This window comes from Protobothrops mucrosquamatus, unplaced genomic scaffold, assembly GCF_001527695.2.
Source record: "Protobothrops mucrosquamatus isolate PMUCROS unplaced genomic scaffold, P.Mucros_1.0 scaffold1894, whole genome shotgun sequence".
Taxonomy (NCBI): domain Eukaryota; kingdom Metazoa; phylum Chordata; class Lepidosauria; order Squamata; family Viperidae; genus Protobothrops; species Protobothrops mucrosquamatus.
The window spans coordinates 34,416-57,126 of NW_015388020.1; the positions used below are offsets into that span (position 1 = coordinate 34,416).

Genomic DNA, 22,711 nt, shown 5'->3' on the forward strand with positions numbered 1-22,711 from the left:
ATGGGAGCGACGAGTCACTCCCATCACCGCTCGCGCGGCTGCATTCTGGACTAACTGGAGCCTCCGAGTGCTCCTCAAGGGGAGCCCCATGTAGAGAGCATTGCAGTAGTCCAGGCGGGAGGTGACAAGAGCATGGGTAACTGTGCGCAAGGCATCCCGGTCCAGAAAAGGCCGCAACTGGTGAACCAGGCGTACCCGGCTATTATAACCTAATAGCCCCTTTAAAATTACACCTAATCTTCAAAGACACCTAAATAATTTTCAGCAGCATGTCTGCATCTCACTCATTTATTTTAAATGGAATCTTTTATTTTTCTCAGCAAATATTCATAGGCTATTATTCAGGAATAAATCATTGTTAATTAGTTAAGAAAACTCACAATGAATTTTTAACAAGTATATTATTTCTGGAAAAGGCTCTTTCTGTCTTCTTACTAGTAAAGTGTAAGAAAACATCAAACAGATTTTGCAAAGAATATGCACACACACACACCATTACACACCACCCAGTGAACTAATATACTAAATTATCTTTTGGGCAACCATTATATCCAATGTGATATTAAACTGGATATGTAGCTGGCTGACAACTCTACTCAACAAGTAGTCCTCAATGGTACTACATCCACATGGAGAGAAGTAAGCAGTGGGGTACCACAAGGCTCCGTCTTAGGTCCAGGACTCTTTAATATCTTCATCAATGACTTAGATGAGGGAATAGAAGGGGAACTCATCAAATTTGCAGATGACACTAAACTGGCAGGAATAGCCAACATCCCAGAAGACAAGCTCAGGATTCAAAAAGATCTTGAATAATGGGCCCTATGACTTTTATTGTAGAGAAAAGCAAAATTTTACATTTAGGCAGGGAACATCAAAGATATAAGTATAGACTAGGTGAGACCTGGCTCAAAAACAGTAACTGTGAGAGAGACCTTGGAGTTCTAGTGGATGATCACTTGACTATGAGCCAGCAATGTGCAGCAGCATCCAAAAAAGCTAATACAATTCTGGGTTGTATAAACAGAGGCATAGAATCAAGATCACGTGAAGTATTAGTACCACTTTATAAAACCCTAATGAGATCACACCTGGAATACTGCAACCAATTTTGGTCACCATACTACAAAAAAGATGTTGAGACCTTGGGAAAAGTTCAGAGAAGAGCAACTAAGATGATCCAAGGCCTGGAGACTAAAGCATATGAAGAACGGCTGCAGGACTTGGGTTTGGCTAGTCTAAAGAAAAGAAGAAATAGGGGTGACATGATAGCAGTATTCCAGTATTTTAGAGGCTGCCACAAAGAAGAGGGGTCAAAATATTCTCCAAAGCACCAGAGGGCAGGACAAGAAACAATGGTTGGAAACTTATCAAAGAGAGAAGCAACCTGGAATTAAGGAGAAAGTTCCTAACAGTGAGGACAATTAATCAGTGGAACAGCTTGCCTTCAGAAATTGTGGGCACTCCATCACTGCAGGTTTTTAAGAAGAGACTGGACAGTCACTTGTCTGAGATCATACAGGTTCTCCTGTTTGAGCAGGGTGGTGGACTAGAAGACCTCCAAGGTCCCTTCCAATTCTATGCTGTTCTGTTCTATTCTATTCTAATCTAATTCTATATTGCATAGAGGCTTGCCCAATAAAATAGTGTAAGTTACTGTTGTCAACATATGTGTGATATAGCTGGCATCTAGAAAAATCATATACAGGAAAATGGAAATACTCCGGGATTTTTGATTTAAAGTTTAGCCAGTTAAAGACATATAAAATGACAAGTTGCTTCCATATTTTCTTCCTCAGCCTAAAATGTGCAGAGGCAATTAGCAATTCCCCTTGCTTCTTCCAGTTTGCTGTGTGAGAAAATGCAGAATTCGCCTTACAAATTGGTCTTTTGAAAATCAAAGGGAAACTGAATTTGTCTGTGTGAGCACTAGATGAGTTTGTAATTTAATGGAATTTTTAGGAAAGGTTTGGGGGCCTGCTTCTCTGAATGCTGTAGGATAGAAGATTCAGGGTGGCCCTATGACTTTTCTTCTGAGGTTCTTTCTTTCCTTTAATTGGCACCTCATTAGAAATTAATGGAAATGACATACTCTGTTCTTTCTGCTCTAGGCACAGCACAGTACAAAAAGAACCATCGCAATTCATAACACATTCAATTTATACAGCAATGGCTCTTAAGAATTATTTATGAGATGTGAATTTTTTGTCAGCAGTTAATAACCCATACTGAACAGTAGAAAAATGTCAGTATACACAAGGAATTCTTTCTTGAAGAAAGACACTCTGAATTTGTATTTTAAGGATCTTGGTGCTGACTCTTTAGTAAAATATTTGGAGTACCCTCTTTCCAAGTCCTACAATCCTCTTAAATGCTCATAATGTAATAGAATAAAAATGCTGATATTCAGATATCTTAAATACTTCATAACAATGAAAATTGTTTTGAAGGAGAAACAATAATCCTGCACCATTATTACCACTGCTGAATTTAAAATAGCAGCAATAATTTAACTAAAATTTCATGCTTCAGATATTCTCAGCAAAGAACAGTATATGAATAATTCTGAAGCATCCTTGACTAGTGGCAGAAGAGGATGATTTAAACTTTGATTCTTTCCTGCCCTGCCCCCTGTCCTACAAATTACTGCCTGGTGACAAAGGGGGAATTTGGATTAATTTCAGCGTTAGAAGAATTCAGAAGAAGGCATTTGGCTAGGTCAGACATGACCCCAAATGCTTCATGTCTGCAAGAGACCCTTTTGGATCATGGGATTTTTTAAATATATTCAATATAATTATAAACTATAAAAAGGTAAATATTAGAGTTTCCATAGAGTAAAACTGGATATGTGGAAAAAGCAGTCCTAAAATTATAGAGAAAATAATATATTGATTGCTCCTAGCATTTACTGAAACTCATTTCTGTAATTCGATGAGTTGTTTCAGATTTTAATCTTTAGAACATAAAAATGAAATTGCTTATCTTCAAATATTTGAAGATGAATAAATATGATCTCTTAATCATGTATAGGCTACATAGTTGTTTGGATTGCAATTATGTTACAAACCAATAACATCCTCCAGATTTTACCTCACGTATGGTTGTTGTTTGGCACAAATCTTGCACAAATTATAAAAAAATGCAAGTAAATACAAAGTACAGCAGTTCTCATTATCAGTTACAGTATCTGTAAAGTCAGTGCCAACATCCAATTTGTCCACAATTCTCTGAGTTTGGGGCATAGTAGCAGAAATCCACATTTTCATATAATAGTATGGGTAAGCTCCATAAATTCAGATTACCTTTGACACCTGAGACACAACATATGATGAATGGATGAGTGAAGTACACAGTGGACTCTAAAATCTGTGGTTATTTATTTATTAATAAAAAATATACAGCTGCCTATCTCATGAGAAGTGACTCTGGGCAGTGTATAATTATCAATAAAAATAACGTAACAGGTATATAAAAATATAAAAACCATAGTTAAAAATGGAGATTAAGAGAGAGAGAGAACATTCACCTCAATAGTGGAGCCATCTAAAAAAATCTCCTTTTTTCCTGGGACCTCCAGGCCTGATAGCATAACCAAGTCCTGAGGGTCTTTTAGAACATCAAAATAGATGGAGCTGACCTAATTGGGGAGAGGGGGGAGGAGAATGTTAAGGTAGGCACCAGGGCAGACAAGTAGGCCCCCGGCAAATGGTATCTGGAATATGTCCTCTGTCAGATATAAAGGGTCTGGCTGATAAAATTGGGGAGAGGCAGTCCCTCAAATAATGTGGTCCCATGCCATGAAGGACTTTAAAGATTAGAATCAGTACCTTGAATTGGTTCAAGGTAAACTGGCAACCAATGCAGCTAACGGACCAGAGATAATATGTGCTGGCCTAAGAGTTAATACTAAAATTATTCACAAAAACTGCACTTCTATAAAAATATTACTGTTTTAAATATAAACATTTGGCTTACAGTGTTTTGAGCATCCAAGCCATATGATAGATGGCACACACACACACACACACACACACACACACACACACACACACACACAGAGAGAGAGAGAGAGAGAGAGAGAGAGAGAGAGAGAGAGAGAGAGAGAGAGAGAGATTTCTTAAATGAAATCTGTAGTACTAAAACTGAAATAAAACCTAAAGGAAAAGGAGTACATGTGCACAAATGCTATTGTTTTTACTGTAAAAAATGCAAACATTATAAAAACAGAACCAAGATACTTTATTATGAAATAACTGAGGTGTTTAAAGATTTTCAGTTAAGACATCAGGTTAGACACCAGAAGACCATGAGTTCTAGTCCCCGTCTTAAGCACAGAGCCAACTGGGTGAGCTTGAGCCAACTGCTGGCTTAAGAAGGTAAAGGCAAACCTCTTCTGAAAACCTTTCCAAGAAAATTTGTTGATTTGTTCAGGCACTCGCCAGGAAACAAAAACTGACTCAAAGGGACAAAATAAACAAACAAACAAATAAAATTACCCTTTTTAGGTGAATGTGACAAGCATTACTAGAGTCAAAAATATGTTTTTTTTTACAAATTGGGAAAACAAATGCTAATAGCCTTAAAAAGGAAAAACAGTGATAAAACGTACATTTTAGAATAGTATAAATGTTTCTAGAGTTACTGGGTATGATAGAGCTGTAGTTCAAAATTAATTAGAAACAAAATTCAGTCTCCATTTATACTGAGATTTGCACTATTCACATGGATAAACTCATGTTATCTCTCATAGCTACTGTAAAAGAACTTGTGTACTGCAAGAGATAAAGAAAATGTATTCTAAAGCAGGTGAGTAGCATTTCAAACAGAAAAAACAGCAATGCCTGTATTTGATTTATTTTAACTATATGGCTGGACTTTCAACACTGACATACATTTGTATTAATATATTTTAATATATTAAACATATTTGCTAATTTGTTGATCTTAATATTAAACATCTTCTTTAAAATTATTAACTCTCTATATACCAATTATTATGAATGGGACTTTTGCCTCCAAATCCTTATGTAGCAGTATGCAGATTTTAAAATATTTATAGGATTAAAATTAGTCATTTTTCAGTAGACCTGACATAACTAGCATTTTCTAGTATTATCTCTAAATGCAACAACAAGCTTAGACAGAAATGGCAATCACCCCCTTAAGGAATTTATCTTTTTAAAGAATGAATACATTAAATACAATAAAGTTGTAGGAGGTAGATACATTTCCTCATATGTATTCAAGACAGATACCAGCTTTATTATCAAACATAAATATTAAACACAACAGAAATATATCCAACCGCTATTACAACAGCCCCATTGAAGCATGATACTGCACAGCTGAGGACGTCCCCCTAACAAAAAAGATCAGATGTGAAAATATTTGGATACTAAGATCTTTAATAATTAAATTGGAGAAGTGGGCTTTACATTTTTTAAAAAAATACCTAGCAAATGGCTCCTTTATGGAGGAATACGTGGAAAAAGGTAGAGATCACAAATGCTTCTCTGAAAAAGGGATGCCTCCTTTTTTCTTTCCAGCTGACCCTCCCCTGAAGTTCTCTTTCTCCTACATTACACACACACACCATCTTCTATAACATTATACCATTTGAGAAAAATCTTTCAACCAACCTAGTGCCGGTTGTAGTCTCTGGAGACAGCCCCAGAAAAAAGCAGCCAGAGAATTCTGCTGGCTCCTCCCCTCTCCAATGCAGCTTTGCTGGGCAATTGGATTCAATCAAGCAAATGAGCATTATTTTTTAACTTAATTGGGTTAATTCAAAAGTTAAGGGCACTGTTAATTAAGCTATCAGACTTGGAATATTTTCAAGCACAACTATAGTCACCTTTCTTTTATTAAGACAAATTTTATGTCTAGAATGCTTCAGTGTCAGCAAGTGTCCTTAATCAAACTCTGACAAATGCACTAATACAACAATAAATATCTCAGATAGTCACATTTAAGCAGTTTTTAACTGTTCTAGTTTGTATTTTACCAAGGAGATCCAAGAAAAACATTTTAAACAGAGTCCTGTGAATAGTAAATGTCAAGCAAGTATGTAGTCAACAGCTTATTTATCCCTTTCAGGTATGTAGATACATGTGACACTTTCTCAGCTATAGCATAGTCTGGTCATTCTGAATCTTGATCATACAGAGTAGCTCTACTAATAGATATTATGTTTCATGAATAAATAACGGTGTTTGGTTTTAGTTCTATGATAGAGTATAACAAGTTACAGATGCGAGATGAATAAATATTGAAAAAATAAAATATGCAATACAAATTGCTATGAAGGAAGTTTAATATAATATTCCGATGGTATGAGTTATCCCTAGTTTCTTTTCATGATAATTCACTGTACTTGATCATCCCCATTTCAATGAAGAGGCATGATGCCATGGAGTACTTCACAGAGATTCTGTGATTTATACTCTTCATGGATAAGTAATTATAAGAAATCTTTAGATGGAGGCTCAGATTGATGCAGTGGAACTTTTATATGTATGATGACCCTCTGGGTTGGACATAAGATTTTTAAAACTACTGTACAAAAGGCTTATGGAAGAGATTTTAGCTCAGGGAAATAATACATGCTTTGTATTCACAAAATTCCAGATCTAATATCTAGAATGGCTGAAAAATGTCAGTCTGGAACCCCTGGAAGATGTTATCAGAACAACAATGATGTAGAATAGCCTTTGAAAAAAGGCAGCTTGATATGATTGCTATATCTATGACAGAAGAGGATACTCAGAACTGTCACTCAAAATAAGACACTTTAATAGTTTGCTAAATCTAAATAGCTACTCTATTCGTAAAATAAATCTATAATCTCCCTCTTTAAATACCAAATATTATTACAGTAATAAGATTGACCTTGTCAGATTTAATCTACTAAAGTTATTGCAAGATTTTGCTATTATTTCTTTACCACTACAATGTAGCTCAGATTATTCCTCACCGGGTGGGACATTAAAAGAAAAATTAATTCAAATCTGTCTGTCAGTCCTTACCACAGCGACATGATCCCAGCTCTTGCTGTACCAGCTCCAATTTTGTTTGGCACTGGAAACACCTGCGCCTGCTCTTCTGTTTTGAACGGCTAATTTCTTCAGATCTATCGTGACCGTCCTCAAGTAACCGTGGCCGCTTCTCCGGAGAAGGCTCACTCTCCACCTGTGACTCTGTTAGTTTGGGGAAACATTTGTAATGCAGCATTAGTGGGAGTTCTACTTCAGCCATAGCTGTCATTAATTGTGTACAACTTGAAAAATACAAATGCTCCATTCTACTTGGGTTTGCATGCACTTTTTGAAACATAAAAGTAGAAAACAGAAAACTTTGTGTTTCCTAAGTTCAGAAACCAAATGCAAAACCAATTAGCCACTGACTTGATTATGACACATAGAGAAATGCATTAATCTAACAACTACAGCCTTTGTTTATAGATTCTCACATACAATCTCATTTCCACTGTCCCCATGCAAACCAATGTTGCATTTATCTAATGTTAGGTAACAAATATTAAAAAGTTTTATTTCTCTATCTTTGTAGCAACAAATACTGAGTGAACTATAAATAACATTATTTTTCTAATTCCAACTAAGAACCTAAACATTAAATATTTACAGGAGCTTGTTTGCAATTTTTGGGTAAATAATTTTTGCAGGTATATGGTATACATTGTTTATTACATAAAACTGGGTTTAATCAGAGAAAATAATAGACTCTAATGAGTCCTAGGAATTACATGCTTTTTCATGTCGCAAGAGATTCCATTTCACCACTCTTTTTTGTTTTAAAAGAAATCCATCCATCCAACTTCTTCAAGAGCCATACAACAAAAAAATTAAAAGATTGTAACTAGGTTCCATTCATGGTTCACAAATTTCTATTTATACATAAATACAAATACATTTCATTTTACTGTTGTTATTTCATTTTACTGATGGCTGTTTCAAGTCAGAACTGCAACATTTAGTCATATATTTCCTATAATATGGCCCTTTCATTTTATTTCACTTTTTTTTAAAATGCAAGGGAAGACCTGTAGTTTGGGGGAAGTTGAGGATGATAAGAAACCTTTTTTTTCTTCTGGCTCCAGGTTTTTAAAAAAAATTTCAGAGAGGTTTTATAATTAGACAAAACATAAAAATACAAAAATACACATACATACATACATTTTTATGATATCACTGCTTCAAGAAAAAATGCCTCTATTGTTATCCAATGCCTTGGTACATTTCTATCTGGAGAGCACCAGATATAAAATAATTCTAATTTTTGAGTTTTTCGAAAACTCATCCAAAACCCCAGAGGGGAAGGAGGGGAACAGTTGTTCATGGAGAAACTCTGGTTTTGCAGGAAGCAATGGGTAGAAGACCCTCAAAGAAATTCTTCTCCCAATGGAGAAGCAGTAGGTGGTCAGCTGAGCAAGACAAGGCCAAGCCATGATGAGCATAGTAAATTTTCTTCTCACTCTTGTCAAGCCCAGAAATGGAGGAGGGAGACAGAAAGAAAGGGGGACGAAGTAGGAGAGGTAGAGGGAGATAATCTTTGGGAGGCAGACCTAAGAGGAAAACTGATACCACATGAACATCAGTTTTATGATGGAAGTTGCCAGGGTTGAGGTGGGAGGCTACTCAAATCCAATCCAACCCAATCAAATGAGATCAAATCAAATCTCTGTTATATATACTGCTGCAAATGCTTGGTATGAAAAATGTCATTGTGCATAATAAAAAGCATTAAAAATTCCACCGTTTTGTTTTCTCTTAAGGCCACTGGAGTTGGGCAGTCAATATATTTTTTTAAAAAAACCTCCCTTCTCACTCTGTTGATATGTATTTTCCTCAATCTCAATAGATTTGGTCCAGTTCCTCCAAATAACCCCAAATTCTGTGGGAGAGATATGTCATTGGATTGGGGAAAATGCAAAAGTGCAAGATTGCAAGAAAAATCTCCTTGGGAAGAGATGCATACAAGTTATGTTGGTGATGGAATCTTGAAAACTTTTAAAATATATATTTTTTTCATTTAGGAATATCAATTGAGAAAACTTTACATGTTCTTCTGACTGGTCAACTGTCTTCAACCTTCTGACTGACACTATACCAGTTTGCATTTTTTGTCTTCTTTTATGCCTTTTAGAATGTCTTGGTAAACTTTGATTATACAGCTTTACTGATTTATTTGCTTGATTGTTGGTATAGTATACCCATATGCAATCTAAAGATAAAGAGCAAAGCATAAAATTTAAAAATAAATGAATAAAAAAAGATGCCTAGTAAGGTATGGAGATAGAAACAAGGATTTATATAAATTAGGAATGCAGGCTCTTCTATTTATAGATGCTTGAAAAGGAGGAAATATTCAGAATTGTTCTTCTCAGGAAAACTAGTAGAATACAAACAAAAGAATATGTAAATAAAGAGGACAAAAACAAAACAAAACAAAAAATCAACCCATTATTGGGGAAGGAAAAAATCCTTATACTTGTTCGTTCCCAGGAAAATTTTGCTGTTAAGTTTAATCTCTGACATGACAGCATTTGAGGCATATCACAGGATAATTTTTATTATAAAAGACATATAGCCTGAGAGATTGACATTTCTGATCCCAACTGACTGTGTAAACATCAGTAAGGGTAGTAGCTATTTCTAAAAAAAGGAATTTTAGTCATCAAAAATAAAACTATTGTGAATTTTCTGTAGAAAGTATAGACTGCAGAAGAAAAATATTAATGGTAATTAAAGAAGCTAGAATTCAGAAGCAAAAAGTAGCTACAGTTTGATGTATTGGCAGTCCTAGAATAATAGGACACAGTAAAAAAAAGCACGAAGGTACTCTTTTGTTTTACAATCACAATTGGGACCTGCAACTCAATTGCTAAGCGATATAGTTGCTAAATGAAAAATCACATGACCATGAATGTGCTTACAATTTTATTTCAGCTTTGTTTCCCCCCCCCTTGGAATGTTCATCCCAATGAAGCGATAAAGAACAAGAAGAGAATTAAGTTTGTATTAGTTATAACAAAGGTCCCCAACCTTTTGGGCACCAAGGACTGGTTACGTGGAGAGGGGGTTTTCCGTGGACTGGAGGGGGTGTGGTTTTGTGTGCTGCCTGCATCCCGCAGATGGGGCTTTGCTTGTTTGTGCAGCCCAGTTGCTGGTATGCCGCAGCCCGGTACCAGTCCACGGTCCAGGGTTGGGGACACCTGAGTTATATAATCCCATAATAGTATTTACAATATATTACATTATTTACTGTTATAATACAATAAAATATAAGAGAGTAAGCAGGCACACAATGGGGAATACACATGAAGAGGAATGTGCTAGCACAAGCTGTCTAGAAGCCCCCAAACTATCTAGGAAACGCACATTTTAGGTATGAAAAGGATTAAAGTCTTGTCACCACAGGCAGCAGCTGTGAGCTGGCTAATTAAGGTCACAGAACTGACCTTTTAGGGAAACTATCCTAAGTCTGTATTTTCTTCTGTTGAATGAAGTAACTTGTTGCATCTGTAGGTATATCTAACCTCGTGCTGTGCTTGCATCGGTGTGTGCACTAAGTAGCACAAGTTGAGCACATATGTTTTACTCTGGGACATGTAACGAGACATGGGAGTTAAAGGGCCTAGAAAGGAATAGCCAGAAGTATGCCAACCAGCAGCCCAAAAGAGTTTCCCATAGAGATATATTTGAGAAATGTTTTCTGAACAATTTTCTCCACAACTCCAGGAAGGATTTACCTCATTTTTGATTCATTCCATTTTGTTTTTGGAGAACTATCCAGCTGGTGGACAGAAAGATGGAGAGGGCTCTGATACCCCCCCCTTTTAACATTCTCTTAGGATAATTGTTTTTTTTTAAAATAACTGTTTTATAAATGTCAATAATTACAAACATACCATGACAATTTTATAGAAGTTATGATCTAATTATCTGCTATGGCTATGTAGCAACTGAAATTTTTGCATGAGAAATTATATTAGTATCTCTGGTATTTCCAGGTTCCACTATTTCCTATTATCTCTTACAATTCATCTTTATTATGAATATATCTGGTTCTTTTCCTATGAAGAATTAGAAATCTGCATTTTAAATAAGCTAGGAGATTATAGTTAATAATATTTTGAACTACTTCTGCAATGAGAAAGGCTACACCAGTAAAGTATGGTAGTTTTACAAGGAAAAGTTTGCATAGATTTTTTAGCTAGTTCCTAACCAAGTATTTTGTAACTTTGCATAGTTATATTTTTGTAGTATTTTATTTATATTGTTTTAGCTTTTAATAATGTAAACCACCCAGAGTTACCCTGTGGTAAGATGGGTGGCCCAAAAAAATTAATAAATAAAATAAAATAAATACTCATAAAGTGATGTTACTGATTATGAATATGTAACATAATACTATTGACTTAAAATACCTCAGTAAAAGAGCTTAATAACAGCTGAATAAATGATATACTAAGAAATTGGATGTACAGAACAAGACTATGCAAAATAAAAAAAAATCTAAAGAAAAAATGGAGTAAAGACATTTAAATCTAGTACAACTGGAAAGCAAAGGATGTGACCTTTAAAGCTCCAGTATTTGTTGCAGCATACTTACTGAGATATTATGATTAAACCGGCAATGTGACTGAATTTCATTTTCATACTTGGAGATGCTAATATTAGCCTAATCCTGGCTAAAATTTAATTATATGCCAGTGCCATCTATCTGTCTATCTATCATCATAAGTGCTATCATGCCACTTCAGTCTTCTGACTTTGAGGCTTACAGTACAACATGCATCATATAACATTAATTATCAAAATTAACATATAGATCAAAATCTAAATGTAATGGACATAAAAATTATGGCAATTGATATAAAAACACATAGCTTGGATTTACAGCCCACATAATTTCCCATAAAATTCACTTAACTGCTAGAGTTTCACATACAATGCCCACATGTGGCACTATATCCTCAGAATTTACCCTATTACCAACAATCATGTCCAATGACCTAACCGTTACACGTTTTTTCATTTAGGGTAATGGATGGTTTGCTAAAAAGGAAATTGCAAGCTTCCAGAAGCATTTTCTTTTTCTAGAAATAAATAAATTATGTTTAAGGGACAATCCTAAAAAGCAAAAGCAGAGGAAAAGGGGGGGATCCCATTTATACCTATCAATCTATTTCCCTGAAGCATTCATACTATTTCACTACAACATCCCAAAATAATTCATGTTTGCTAGCACAAAGGTAATACTATTTTCAGTTTTCCTCTGTATCCAAACCTCCTAGCAGACATTCAGTTACACTGCAATCTTTACCTTGGGAGTGAGATTAATTGTAAATCATAGGGCTGTACATCTAGCTTATTTTGATACTTCTGTCTAATTCTTTTTTCTTTTTTTCTCACATTTTTTCACCTCTTAACACCTTGGAAAACATAAACATTTGTTCATTATATTGTGACAGTTTGTCTAGTCCTAGTTTACTACTGCCCAACTCTGGCTTCTGTAGCTTTCCTCCCTTTTTATTTTTATTTTATTTACAGAACAATTTGATTCCATATTAATCATTGTGAACATTCAAAAATACAAGTATTGTTCATTCTGTTATCTATGTAGTTTTGTGTGGGTGGTCACGTTTCTTCTAAATTATGTACTTTTTAAAAATACTGTAAGCTGTAATACTGTAAATACTCTTTTTGAAATTGGGCAGCCATTAAATCCCTTAACTTCCTAAAATGTGCTCTATTTCTAAGCTCAAATTACACACAATCCTCTCTTTAAAAAGACTTGTCTAATCTTGCTATATCTATATGTATAATCCTTCCATAATCCTTAGCTAGAGTCCTGGGTGATACCTGTATACAGAGTATTATCCAATTAACTTCACCTGTCAGCAAAACGTCTACAGTTAGCAGAAAGGGCACGTGAGAGATGATTGCACACATCCTCAATATCTGTTAGGGTGAACTGAAATAACCTTTTAAGCAGATGTTAGAGAAACGTAGAGGGTGAAGAGAAAGGCAATTAAGAAAAAACCCATCATGTGAGTCCAGATCTGTGCACATAACATATTCTATCTATAAAGAGGATACAACTCCTGTGATCTAATCCAATGTATAAGCCAACTTTCCATCTTTTGGGTAAAATCTAGTTGTTCTGTCGCCCCCCCCCCCAATATATGAAAATAATAAAGAGAAGCGCAACTAATATTGGAAACAGCCAGCAAGATGGAACATTTCATCAACATCCATCATGCTATCCTGATCCATTATCATGTCCTAGCATCAAATAGTCTTTGCTGTGTCAGTGTAAGTCCCAAACACTTTATCCTGTTTATAATTGCTGATGAGCAGTAATAAGGTTTCTATGCCTCAGCTCCTGTACGTTCCACTTCAGTGCCTACCTATTAGGTAATAACTTTTATTTACAGCTTTGCTTCATGTGCCATTCCATTAGTATAACTGAGAACTGAGCAGAGGAAGAAAAAAATGTGTCATTAATGGATACTGTCACTGACAGGACTGATGATGTACATTACATTATTGTACTATTACTCCATGTCTAATAGTGAAGACACAGGGATAGCTGGATTTGTAACATAGTGCCCTCCATCAGTCAAATACTAAAAAGTTACTTAAACAGCACCTTAAAGATCAACTAAACAAGACTTGGTTGTTTTTCTTTCTTTCTTTTTGAAGTTAACTTGTGTTTTTAAATAAAAGCAAGAATTTTACTATTGCAGAGCAATAGACTATCTAAATAATAATATGATCAGAACTGTTTGCTCTTATTGGTTTTGTATAATAAAATGGGAACAGGAAAAGTTTAAGCATACGGTTAATTTCAATAAACTAATCGATGAATTTGATATTTATATTTAGTTCCCACAACTTCAAAGCAAAAGATCAGCTTCAGAAGTGTTAAAGGTTCTATTACTGCTTCTGCCCACAATCTAGATAAATACTACAGGTAGTTCTCAACTTACAATGGTTCATTTAGTGACCATTCGAAATTACAGCGGCACTGGGAAAAAATACTTATGACCATTTTTCACACTTATGACCACTGCAGCATCCCCATGGTCACATGATTTACATTTGCATGCTTGATAACTGATTCGTATTTAAGACGGTTGCAGTGTCCCGGGGGGGGTCATGTGATCATCTTTTGCAATCTTCTGACAAGCAAAGTCAATGGGGAAGCCAGATTCACTTAACAACCAGGTTACTAATTTAACAACTGTAGCGATTCGCTTAACACAGTGGTTCTCAACCTTTTTAATGCCGCGACCCCAACTGGTCGTAAGTCGAGGACTAAACCGGTCGTAAGTCGAGGACTAAACCGGTCGTAAGTCGAGGACTAAACCGGTCGTACGTCAAGGACTACCCAACCGATTGTAAGTTGAGGACTTTCCCTGCCCAGGAGCGCCGTGCATGCGTGGTTCCGCCCCCTGCGCCGGCCGAGGCGTAGCTGGCAAGCGGCAGAGACGGAGCAGGCCGACCACCAGCTGGCCCAGCCCAAGGGAGGTAAGGCATCCGCCGGAAAAGGGGGAAAAAATGGCGGACAAAAAAAATGGCGGACAGCCTTGCTTGGTGACCCCCGTGAAATGGTCGATCGACCCCAAATGGGGTCCCGACCCGCAGGTTGAGAACCACTGGCTTAACAACTGTGGCAAAAAAAGATGTAAAATGAGGCAAAACTCACTTAACAAATTTCTCACTTAGCAACATAAATTCTCGGCTCAATTGTGGTCGCAAGTCGAGGACTACCTATACTTAATAAAGGATAATTATTACGGAATTATAATTTCTGCGTTTTCTATAGGTAGTCCTTGCTAACAATCATAAATGGGTTAACTGGAAATTGGAATTTCCATTGCTAAGTGAAGTGGTCATTAGGTGAAATGCCACATGACCACACTGCTTAATGACAGTGGCTCAGGCAGTCCTAGTTGTGGTCGTTAGGTGAAGACCATCCTGTAGGTGAGGACCTCACGCTTCTCCTGCTCTATACAAACACTAGCTTTGTCCCACTGCCTCCTTCCCAGCTGAGCCTTGCAAGCTCCTTTCAGAAAATGAGGCTCTGCCACCTTGCCATCCTTTGCTTCTGCTTAAACTGCCACATGCACTCCACCACTTTCTATGCCTGCTTCCCGCAGCTGGTCTTATGATACCTATATTAACACCAAGGGAAAATCATTGTTTTTTGCCACATCATGATGGTTGATGTAAGTTACCATTATTTGTACTTAGTTTGGAAGAGCTGTTTATTTATTCATTTATATCCTGCCTTTATTATTTTTACAAATAACTCAAGGCAGCAAACATATCCAATGGACCTTCCTCTTCCTATTTTTCTAGCAGCCCTATGAGGGTGAGATGGGCTGAGAGAGTATGACTGGCCCAGGGTCACCCCGTTGGCTTTCATGGTTAAGGCAGAGCTTGAACTCAGGGTCTCCTCTTTACTAGTCTGTGCCTTAATTCCAGACTAAACTGGCTCTATATACCTTCTTTATATATTGCCATAATCCTTATGGATTTAAAGCAATTCAATCTCATGAATCCCAAATGAAATAAAAATATGACATATTGATTTTATTTTTGTGTAGTGATTGTACCACCTTCCCCTATGACCCCAAATAAACAGTTTAAGTTCCAGCACTACTTAAAAACTAGAAAATCCCAGGGAATCTGTATTGAGTTTCAATGTCAACACAATATTTCCTTGAAATGCCTTAGAATACTAAAGATTCTTATGCATTTGAAAAGAATATACTAAATTTACTATTTTGAAATTAGTACAGACATTTTGACATTAATACAGATGTTTCACAAATCTGCATTTAGGGATTTTTCATTTTCACCACTTATAGGATGATACAGAGTTTATCAAAGAAATGGGGTTTAAAGTTCTTTTAAAATAAACATTTAGGGATTTTTTTCCCCCTCACGGGATACTGTCATGAATTATATGGAGTGCCTTAGAATAGTTGCTGTACATTGCCTTATCAACATAGACTATTAAGCTATTATTAGATTTTTATACTATCTTTTTATATATAACTCCAAGTGGTGAACATATCTAATACTTCTATCCTCTTATTTTCCTCACAATATCCCTGTGAGGTGGGTTGGGCTGAGAGAGAATGGCTGACCCAAAATCACTTCCCAACCCCAATCGACTTCATATTTTGTTGAAGGCTGAGCATAGTTTATATTCTATATTTTTTAAAAATGTCTCTACATTATACATAAACAAATGTCGTGAACGTGATTCTATGTGATTGTTGACTGAAGGTTACTTGCTGGTTTTTAACATTTATTTTAATAGAGATTTCTATCACAGCAGCTGCAATCATGTATCCCTTTGGTCTTGACAAAACTACGCTGGCATGGTCTTGGTTAATTAATACTTGGATGGGAAATTGTAAGGTTTTAAGAATGGGAAATCAAAAAACATCCCGAAAGAATGCAAACCACTTTCATATTGTGAAGAAAACAACATGAATACATCTATGTAGTGACAAGAGGTTTAATACAACTCAAGCTTTACTTTTACCTTCAATTTACAGGCTTGCCAAAGCAGTTCATTTGGTATGAAGGAGTTAATCCTTCATTCCATATTATTTTGCCATCCTGGAGGACACTACAAATCATTGCTTCCTACCTCACCTTGCAAAGAATGGCTTGTCTAGTGAATTCAGAAGTCAATGATGCATCTCCTATTGACTAATATGCGAAGTAACTTCTGGAACATTTTATCCAGTAAGCAATTTACCTCATTGGAGAAGATGGATATCAGACAAATAAGCAAACGGCACTTGTATCCTTTTGATTATGGAAGTTGCAGAGCAACTCATAGTGTTAGTGCTTTGATAAATCCCGTATTTTATTTTTTTCCCTCCAGATGGAAGAATGAGGGCTGGTTGAATTTGATTGGTGCTTCTATAGGAATATTTACAGGATTAGTTCTTGCTGACTTTGCCTCCCCCCCTTTCACTTTAAATAGTAAATGATAAAACACAGATAAAATGAGATGTGATGGCTTGCAATAGAAGAAACAAGGGTTTCACGAATGAGATCTTTCTCTAGGCCAGCTGAACAGCCTCATGACATGGTCATTATCCTTTCATAATATATATTCTTTTAAAAATAAAATTTACCTGAATCACAAGATCTTTTGGTTGCTGTGGTTAAAGAAACATGAGCTGTATCTGTGCATGGCCCACCTAGAAATAGAAATCAATCAATTAATTCCAGTAGTATTAGCATTTCAATAGTGGTAATCCAGAAAAAGATTTGGATAATATTGGTTACATGAAACACAAAATAAATATTATGGGAATGGATAATGGAAAGGATAAGGCTACTTCTGTTTTTCTACTAGCTATTCCATTTCATCTTTATTTTACTAAGATCCACATATAATAACCCCCAACTTCATGACTCCAATATGGTTTTGAACACCTCTTCTCCCTTTTATTTACATTTGGTAAATAAAATTATAGTTAACGAATGTCTAGATTGCCAGGGGTGAAGAAACCTTTTAGATAGCAGACATCCATCACGTAGTTTCATGTAACGCTGTGGATGTCAATAAACAAATAAAAATTGAAACATTGATATTTTAAAACACAGATTAAATAATTTTCAAATCTTCCTAGGCTTCTTATAAACAGAAATTTTAGCCATTTAACCTAAAAAAAAGAATGTCATCAGCACCACTATTTTGCTTTATTAATATTGTTTGGGAGGTCAATGGATGCCATGCACAGGGAGCAACCACTTTGCTGATGTTGAAGCAGATACTTTTAAGATCTGATAAGGCTGATATGCTTCAAGCCCCACTGCTTCAGCAACCTCATCTAGTGGAACCCAGGAGACATTCCATTTCTGTCATTGCTTCTGTCCTTTGGAACAACATTCCCCTGAGATCTGACTTTTCGGAGGCATCATAGATATGATTCTTTCTTAAGGCATTATGTCTGGCAGTGGTGTAGCTTGTTTGATGTGCTTTTTCTGAGCAGTTTATATATTTTTTATTTAAAAAAAAATCCTTTCAATGATATGGTTTTTGTGGAATTTACTGTTGTTATTTGACATTCTACACTGCTCTTGAGTTGTGTGCTATATGGGCAGATATGTTTGTGTATGTGTGTATATGTATATATATGTGTTGTGTGTGTGTGTATATATCTATATATATATATATACACACATATATGTCTTGAGTGTTTTTTTGATGCACCCTGTTGGCCCAAATATGGGAAGAAGAAATAGCTATACCAGTCTCCCTTTAACTCTTTGTTAGCAATCCAAAAATTTACATGCATATATACTTAATAATATTAATAATATTAATAAAGTTGGAAGGGACCTTGGAGGTCATCGAGTCCAACCCCCTGCTCAGGCAGGAAACCCTACACCATTTTGGACAAATGGCTGTCCAGTCTCTTCTTAAAAACTTCCAGTGTTGGAGCATTCACCGCTTCTGGAGGCAGGCTGTTCCACTGATTAATTGTTCTAACTGTCAGGAAGTTTCTCCTTAGTTCTAGGTTGCTTCTCTCCTTGATTAGTTTCCATATACATACACATACACACACCCACACATATATAAATACATGCACATACTATGTTTCCCCCAAAAGACCTACCCTGGAAAGAAGGCTTAGCTTGATTTTTGGGGGTGGGCCTAATATAAGCTCTACCCCAAAAATAAGACCTAGTTTTGGGGCAAGGCACATGCCTAAAAATCAAGCTAGGGTGGGGCTGGGGCGGTGGAGCTACCCCACGCGCCCCACTCCCGCTTACCATTGCAGCCAGACCTTCCATGCCCCAACACCTGCCTCACCGGCCCACTTCTTCTGTGACTGTTCACCACTGTGTGCACGGGCGTCGCCCCCGGCCTCCATTTCGCCATCAGAGGCATTTCCTGAAGGTTCTCAGCTACAGAGGCCTTTCCGGAAGGCCCCTGATGGCAAAATGGCGACTGGGGGTGATGCGTGCAAACAGCTGCAGAAGAAGTGGGTCGGCTGGGCGGGGCTGTTAGTGCCGCCGCCACGAGGTGAGACACACACACACACACACACACACACAAAATAACCAAACAGAGGAAGAATTATAGGTAGCCCTCAAATTATGACCGTTTGTTTAGCAACTGTTCAAAATTATGATGAAAATATAGACTTAAAAATTGTGCCCAAAGTTACAACTGCTGCAGTATCCCATGCTACCTTGTGGGTAGCAGGAGAAAAACAGCAAAGATCAGCTGAGTGTAGCACAGCCTACAGAACTCAGGGCTGTGGAGGCAACTGGAGCTTTGGGCAGAGGTATTAGTATGGCTGGCTGCAATGTAGGGTTTGAAGTGGCATTTCTGAATGGCAGGTGAGGGAAGTTGCAGTCTCCTGCAGTCATAAGTGATGCTGGGTGGGCTGTGGTTTTGCACAGCACTGTAGCACCCCTCAACTCATGTGCAGTCTGCACCAGGTTTCCTAGGGCCTTCCCAACTCCCATTATTGCAGCCCCCTGGGATTCCCTCTCCTTAACGGCCCACAATTCTTGGATAAGCAGCAGCTGGGAGTGTCAAAATTGCAGTCATTAAGCAATGCAGTCATGTGATGCCTTGCTTTATGACCGCATTGTTTAGCGATGGAAATTCCAGACTCAACTGTAGTCTTAAGTTCCACCGTGTATAAGGCTTAATTAACACATATTACATGATTAAGACTCTAATAGCAATTACCCACGTTAAAAAAAAACTTGAGAAGATGGAAATAATTCAGAATTACAGGCAACCTTATACTGAACAAATAAGCTGGGAGTTATAAATTCCATTTTGATATAAACACAAATATATAATCTATTTTCATGACTCACTGTGGTGAAATTACGGTTCAGGATCAGGCTGGGAATATAGTTGAAAATACAATGTATAAAGCAATCATCTGTATGCTGATATATTTATAGAATTCAGATGGTGGATGTTGCTGGGAGAATGGCATTTCTGAATGCCTGCTATAAAACCTAACTTTATAATAAGAAGTAAATCATCAAGGCATCACTGAAAAATTGAAACTTCGATAGACTGAAAAGCACTAACCTATCAACCTAATGTTGCCAACATAACAAACCTTTTTTATAAAAGATTTATTGTATTCTCATTTTCTGCCTTAATTAACATGACATTTGCATAACACAATTAATTTTCAACTAGAGGCACAATGGATTAATTAGGAACACATCATCCTTTATTAACTACCTTGTCGATTTCATCTCATCATAATCTTGAAGATTTTACCTCTGCAGGATTAGCCATGCAAACGTATACCAAATTCCATAGTCTAATAAAGTCCTGGGTATCTCAATGAAAAGTAAAGCATATATAAATAAAAGTTTTGCTATAATATTCTTCAAACATACATTTAATCATTTTTATGCCCTTTACTAACATATGTAAAGACTATTTATGAAAAGCTTTAGATTCCGATGATGACTCAGAGCAGAATCCCTAGCACAGATAAAAAATTTAAAATTATTTCTGTACCAAAATCAATTCACATTCAGAAAATTCTGATGTGGGATTCTGTACCAGAAAACTTTGTATTAAAAAAAAAAAGTCAAATTTGAAGCAAGAAGTGATAGGTGACAAACATGAAGATTTCCTATGGTGTTAAAGAGACTCTAGATATTCTCCATACCAATAATTCTTAGTAATATAAATCACTGTTTACCAACTAGTTCAAGCAGCTTTTTAATAAATATATGGATTAGAGCATGAACAACAGTACTCTATTGTGAAATTGTATATTAAATATTTCATATATAAAATGTAATGTTCTTCCTAATGGCCATATTAATGTGCATTTACTCTTTTGACAAGCTGGTAGAAAATTATGCAGATATAAAGCACACTGTCTCCGAAGGAAATCATTCTTTTTATATTAAATTTACATCCTGCCTCTCACTCAGGAACTTGAGGAAGCATGTTAAAAATGTTTACTGTACCTTAGCAACAAGGCTAGCAAGAAATATAGTGCTTGTGGACTTAATGTAGGACAATTTCAGAAAAAGGACTGGAAGATTCTTTGCCTTTATTTTTCCTCACATCAAGTGTCCCATACATTGGCAGGAAAGTAACAACTCATTGCTTTCCATAATGGGAGAGTGAGGTAGAGTTAGAGAATTATGGGCCTCGGTCTGAAACAATTGCATAAGTGAAGATTTCTTATTCTACTGGAAGACTGCTTTTCCACTGTGTGGGTGTGATTTTCTAGATGACAGCTCAATGGGCAGGAGATAAAACTTTCTTCTATTTCATTTTATGCCTATTTTGAATCCCACATGGGGCAGATAATCCCATAAGAACCTAGCAGGTTTATAAAGGTGCATTTCTCTCTTCCATTAGTTATTTCCTTTTGGTCCAACTGTGAAGGAGGAAGAATACTTTCTTCTATAACTAGCATTTTAGTTTTAGCCTAATTTAGCCTAATACACAGACAGATGTGTGAAAATGAAACAGATCAATAAATTAAGATTCATCCTCCTTTTGTGCAGCAAAACAAAAGCAATTTTGTTTCAAGGTTAACTACATTATAAAAGTATTGCCAAATGATTCATACCTTTACAACAAATATACTGGTACCTCAGTGCTGGGTAACATTCAGTTAAAGACTTAATTATTTTAAAGGGCTTCTAGATGGCAGCTGGCTTTCTTCAGCTAGGGAATTGCTTTTATAAACAAGCATACACTGGAAATTTACAAAGTTAGACATCAGTGGTACCAAACAGCAGAGCTACGATTTTATTAATTTATTAAACACATCCAACTCACATACTGTATGGTGACTCTGAGTGGCTTACAAATGGTTCTTCTTAAGTATTGGCAGAATAACCAGAGTGGAGATAAAGGAAGAGCACTGATGCAAACCAGATGGTAACTGAATACTTGTTTATGAATACTTCCTAGATATCCTTAGGAACCTAATTCTGAGGCTCCAACAGAAGATACCTAAAGAAATGGCAGCTGAAATATGCAAAATGCAGTATTTCAAAAATGCTTTCAAAATATGGCACTAAAAAGACTTATATGCTTTTAACTCAAAATGTCAAAAGAGTATACATGAATTTAATAGCCTATTTCTAAAAATACCACTCTGGGAACTGGTAGCAAATAATGGAGGCATTTAAAAAGAAGTTCTAAGCAAAATAAGCAAAAATCTTATACTGTACTTTGGGAAACCCGTCTAAATTCTAAATCTATCCATGAATGTGTGCAATTGGAAGATTCCTAATTTATCTGCATAATCTTTGAAAAAGACCACAAACATATAAGAAACAACCAAAGAGAAACTAAATTTGTCATGGAAATCTTTAGAGCTACTGCTCTCAATCTGTACATACAGTCACATGTAGAAAACTTTGGCAATTTCTTTTTAGTAATTTGTGTTTTTATGGCTATTTAAGGGTCCTTCTATTCAAATTCTAATTATATAATTCTTTTAAAGTGTTGCATCCTACAAGATTTGTATAGCAAAGTAATCTGCTTCATATTACTTTATTATTTTTATTTCTCATGCCTTTCATCTGTTCTTTCAAGTTTCCGTACTGTGTCATCTTTTGATCTCTTTTCTCCATCCAACACAGGAAAAAACACATACAGTGCGACTGCTCCTCCTCCTCTT

The 22,711-nt window shown here is 36.2% G+C and overlaps 1 protein-coding gene across 1 annotated transcript in view; it reads right to left on the reverse strand.

The window, feature by feature from the left end:
- ZFAND3 (zinc finger AN1-type containing 3) overlaps positions 1-22,711 on the reverse strand; it is a 63,542-nt gene that overhangs the window by 13,246 nt on the left and 27,585 nt on the right. The window contains exons 3-4 of the mRNA XM_015823507.1: positions 17,195-17,260; positions 7,029-7,199 (exon numbers count right to left, since the gene is read on the reverse strand). Coding sequence (XP_015678993.1) covers positions 7,029-7,199; positions 17,195-17,260 — 237 coding nt within the window. The remainder of the gene's footprint in view (positions 1-7,028; positions 7,200-17,194; positions 17,261-22,711) is intronic.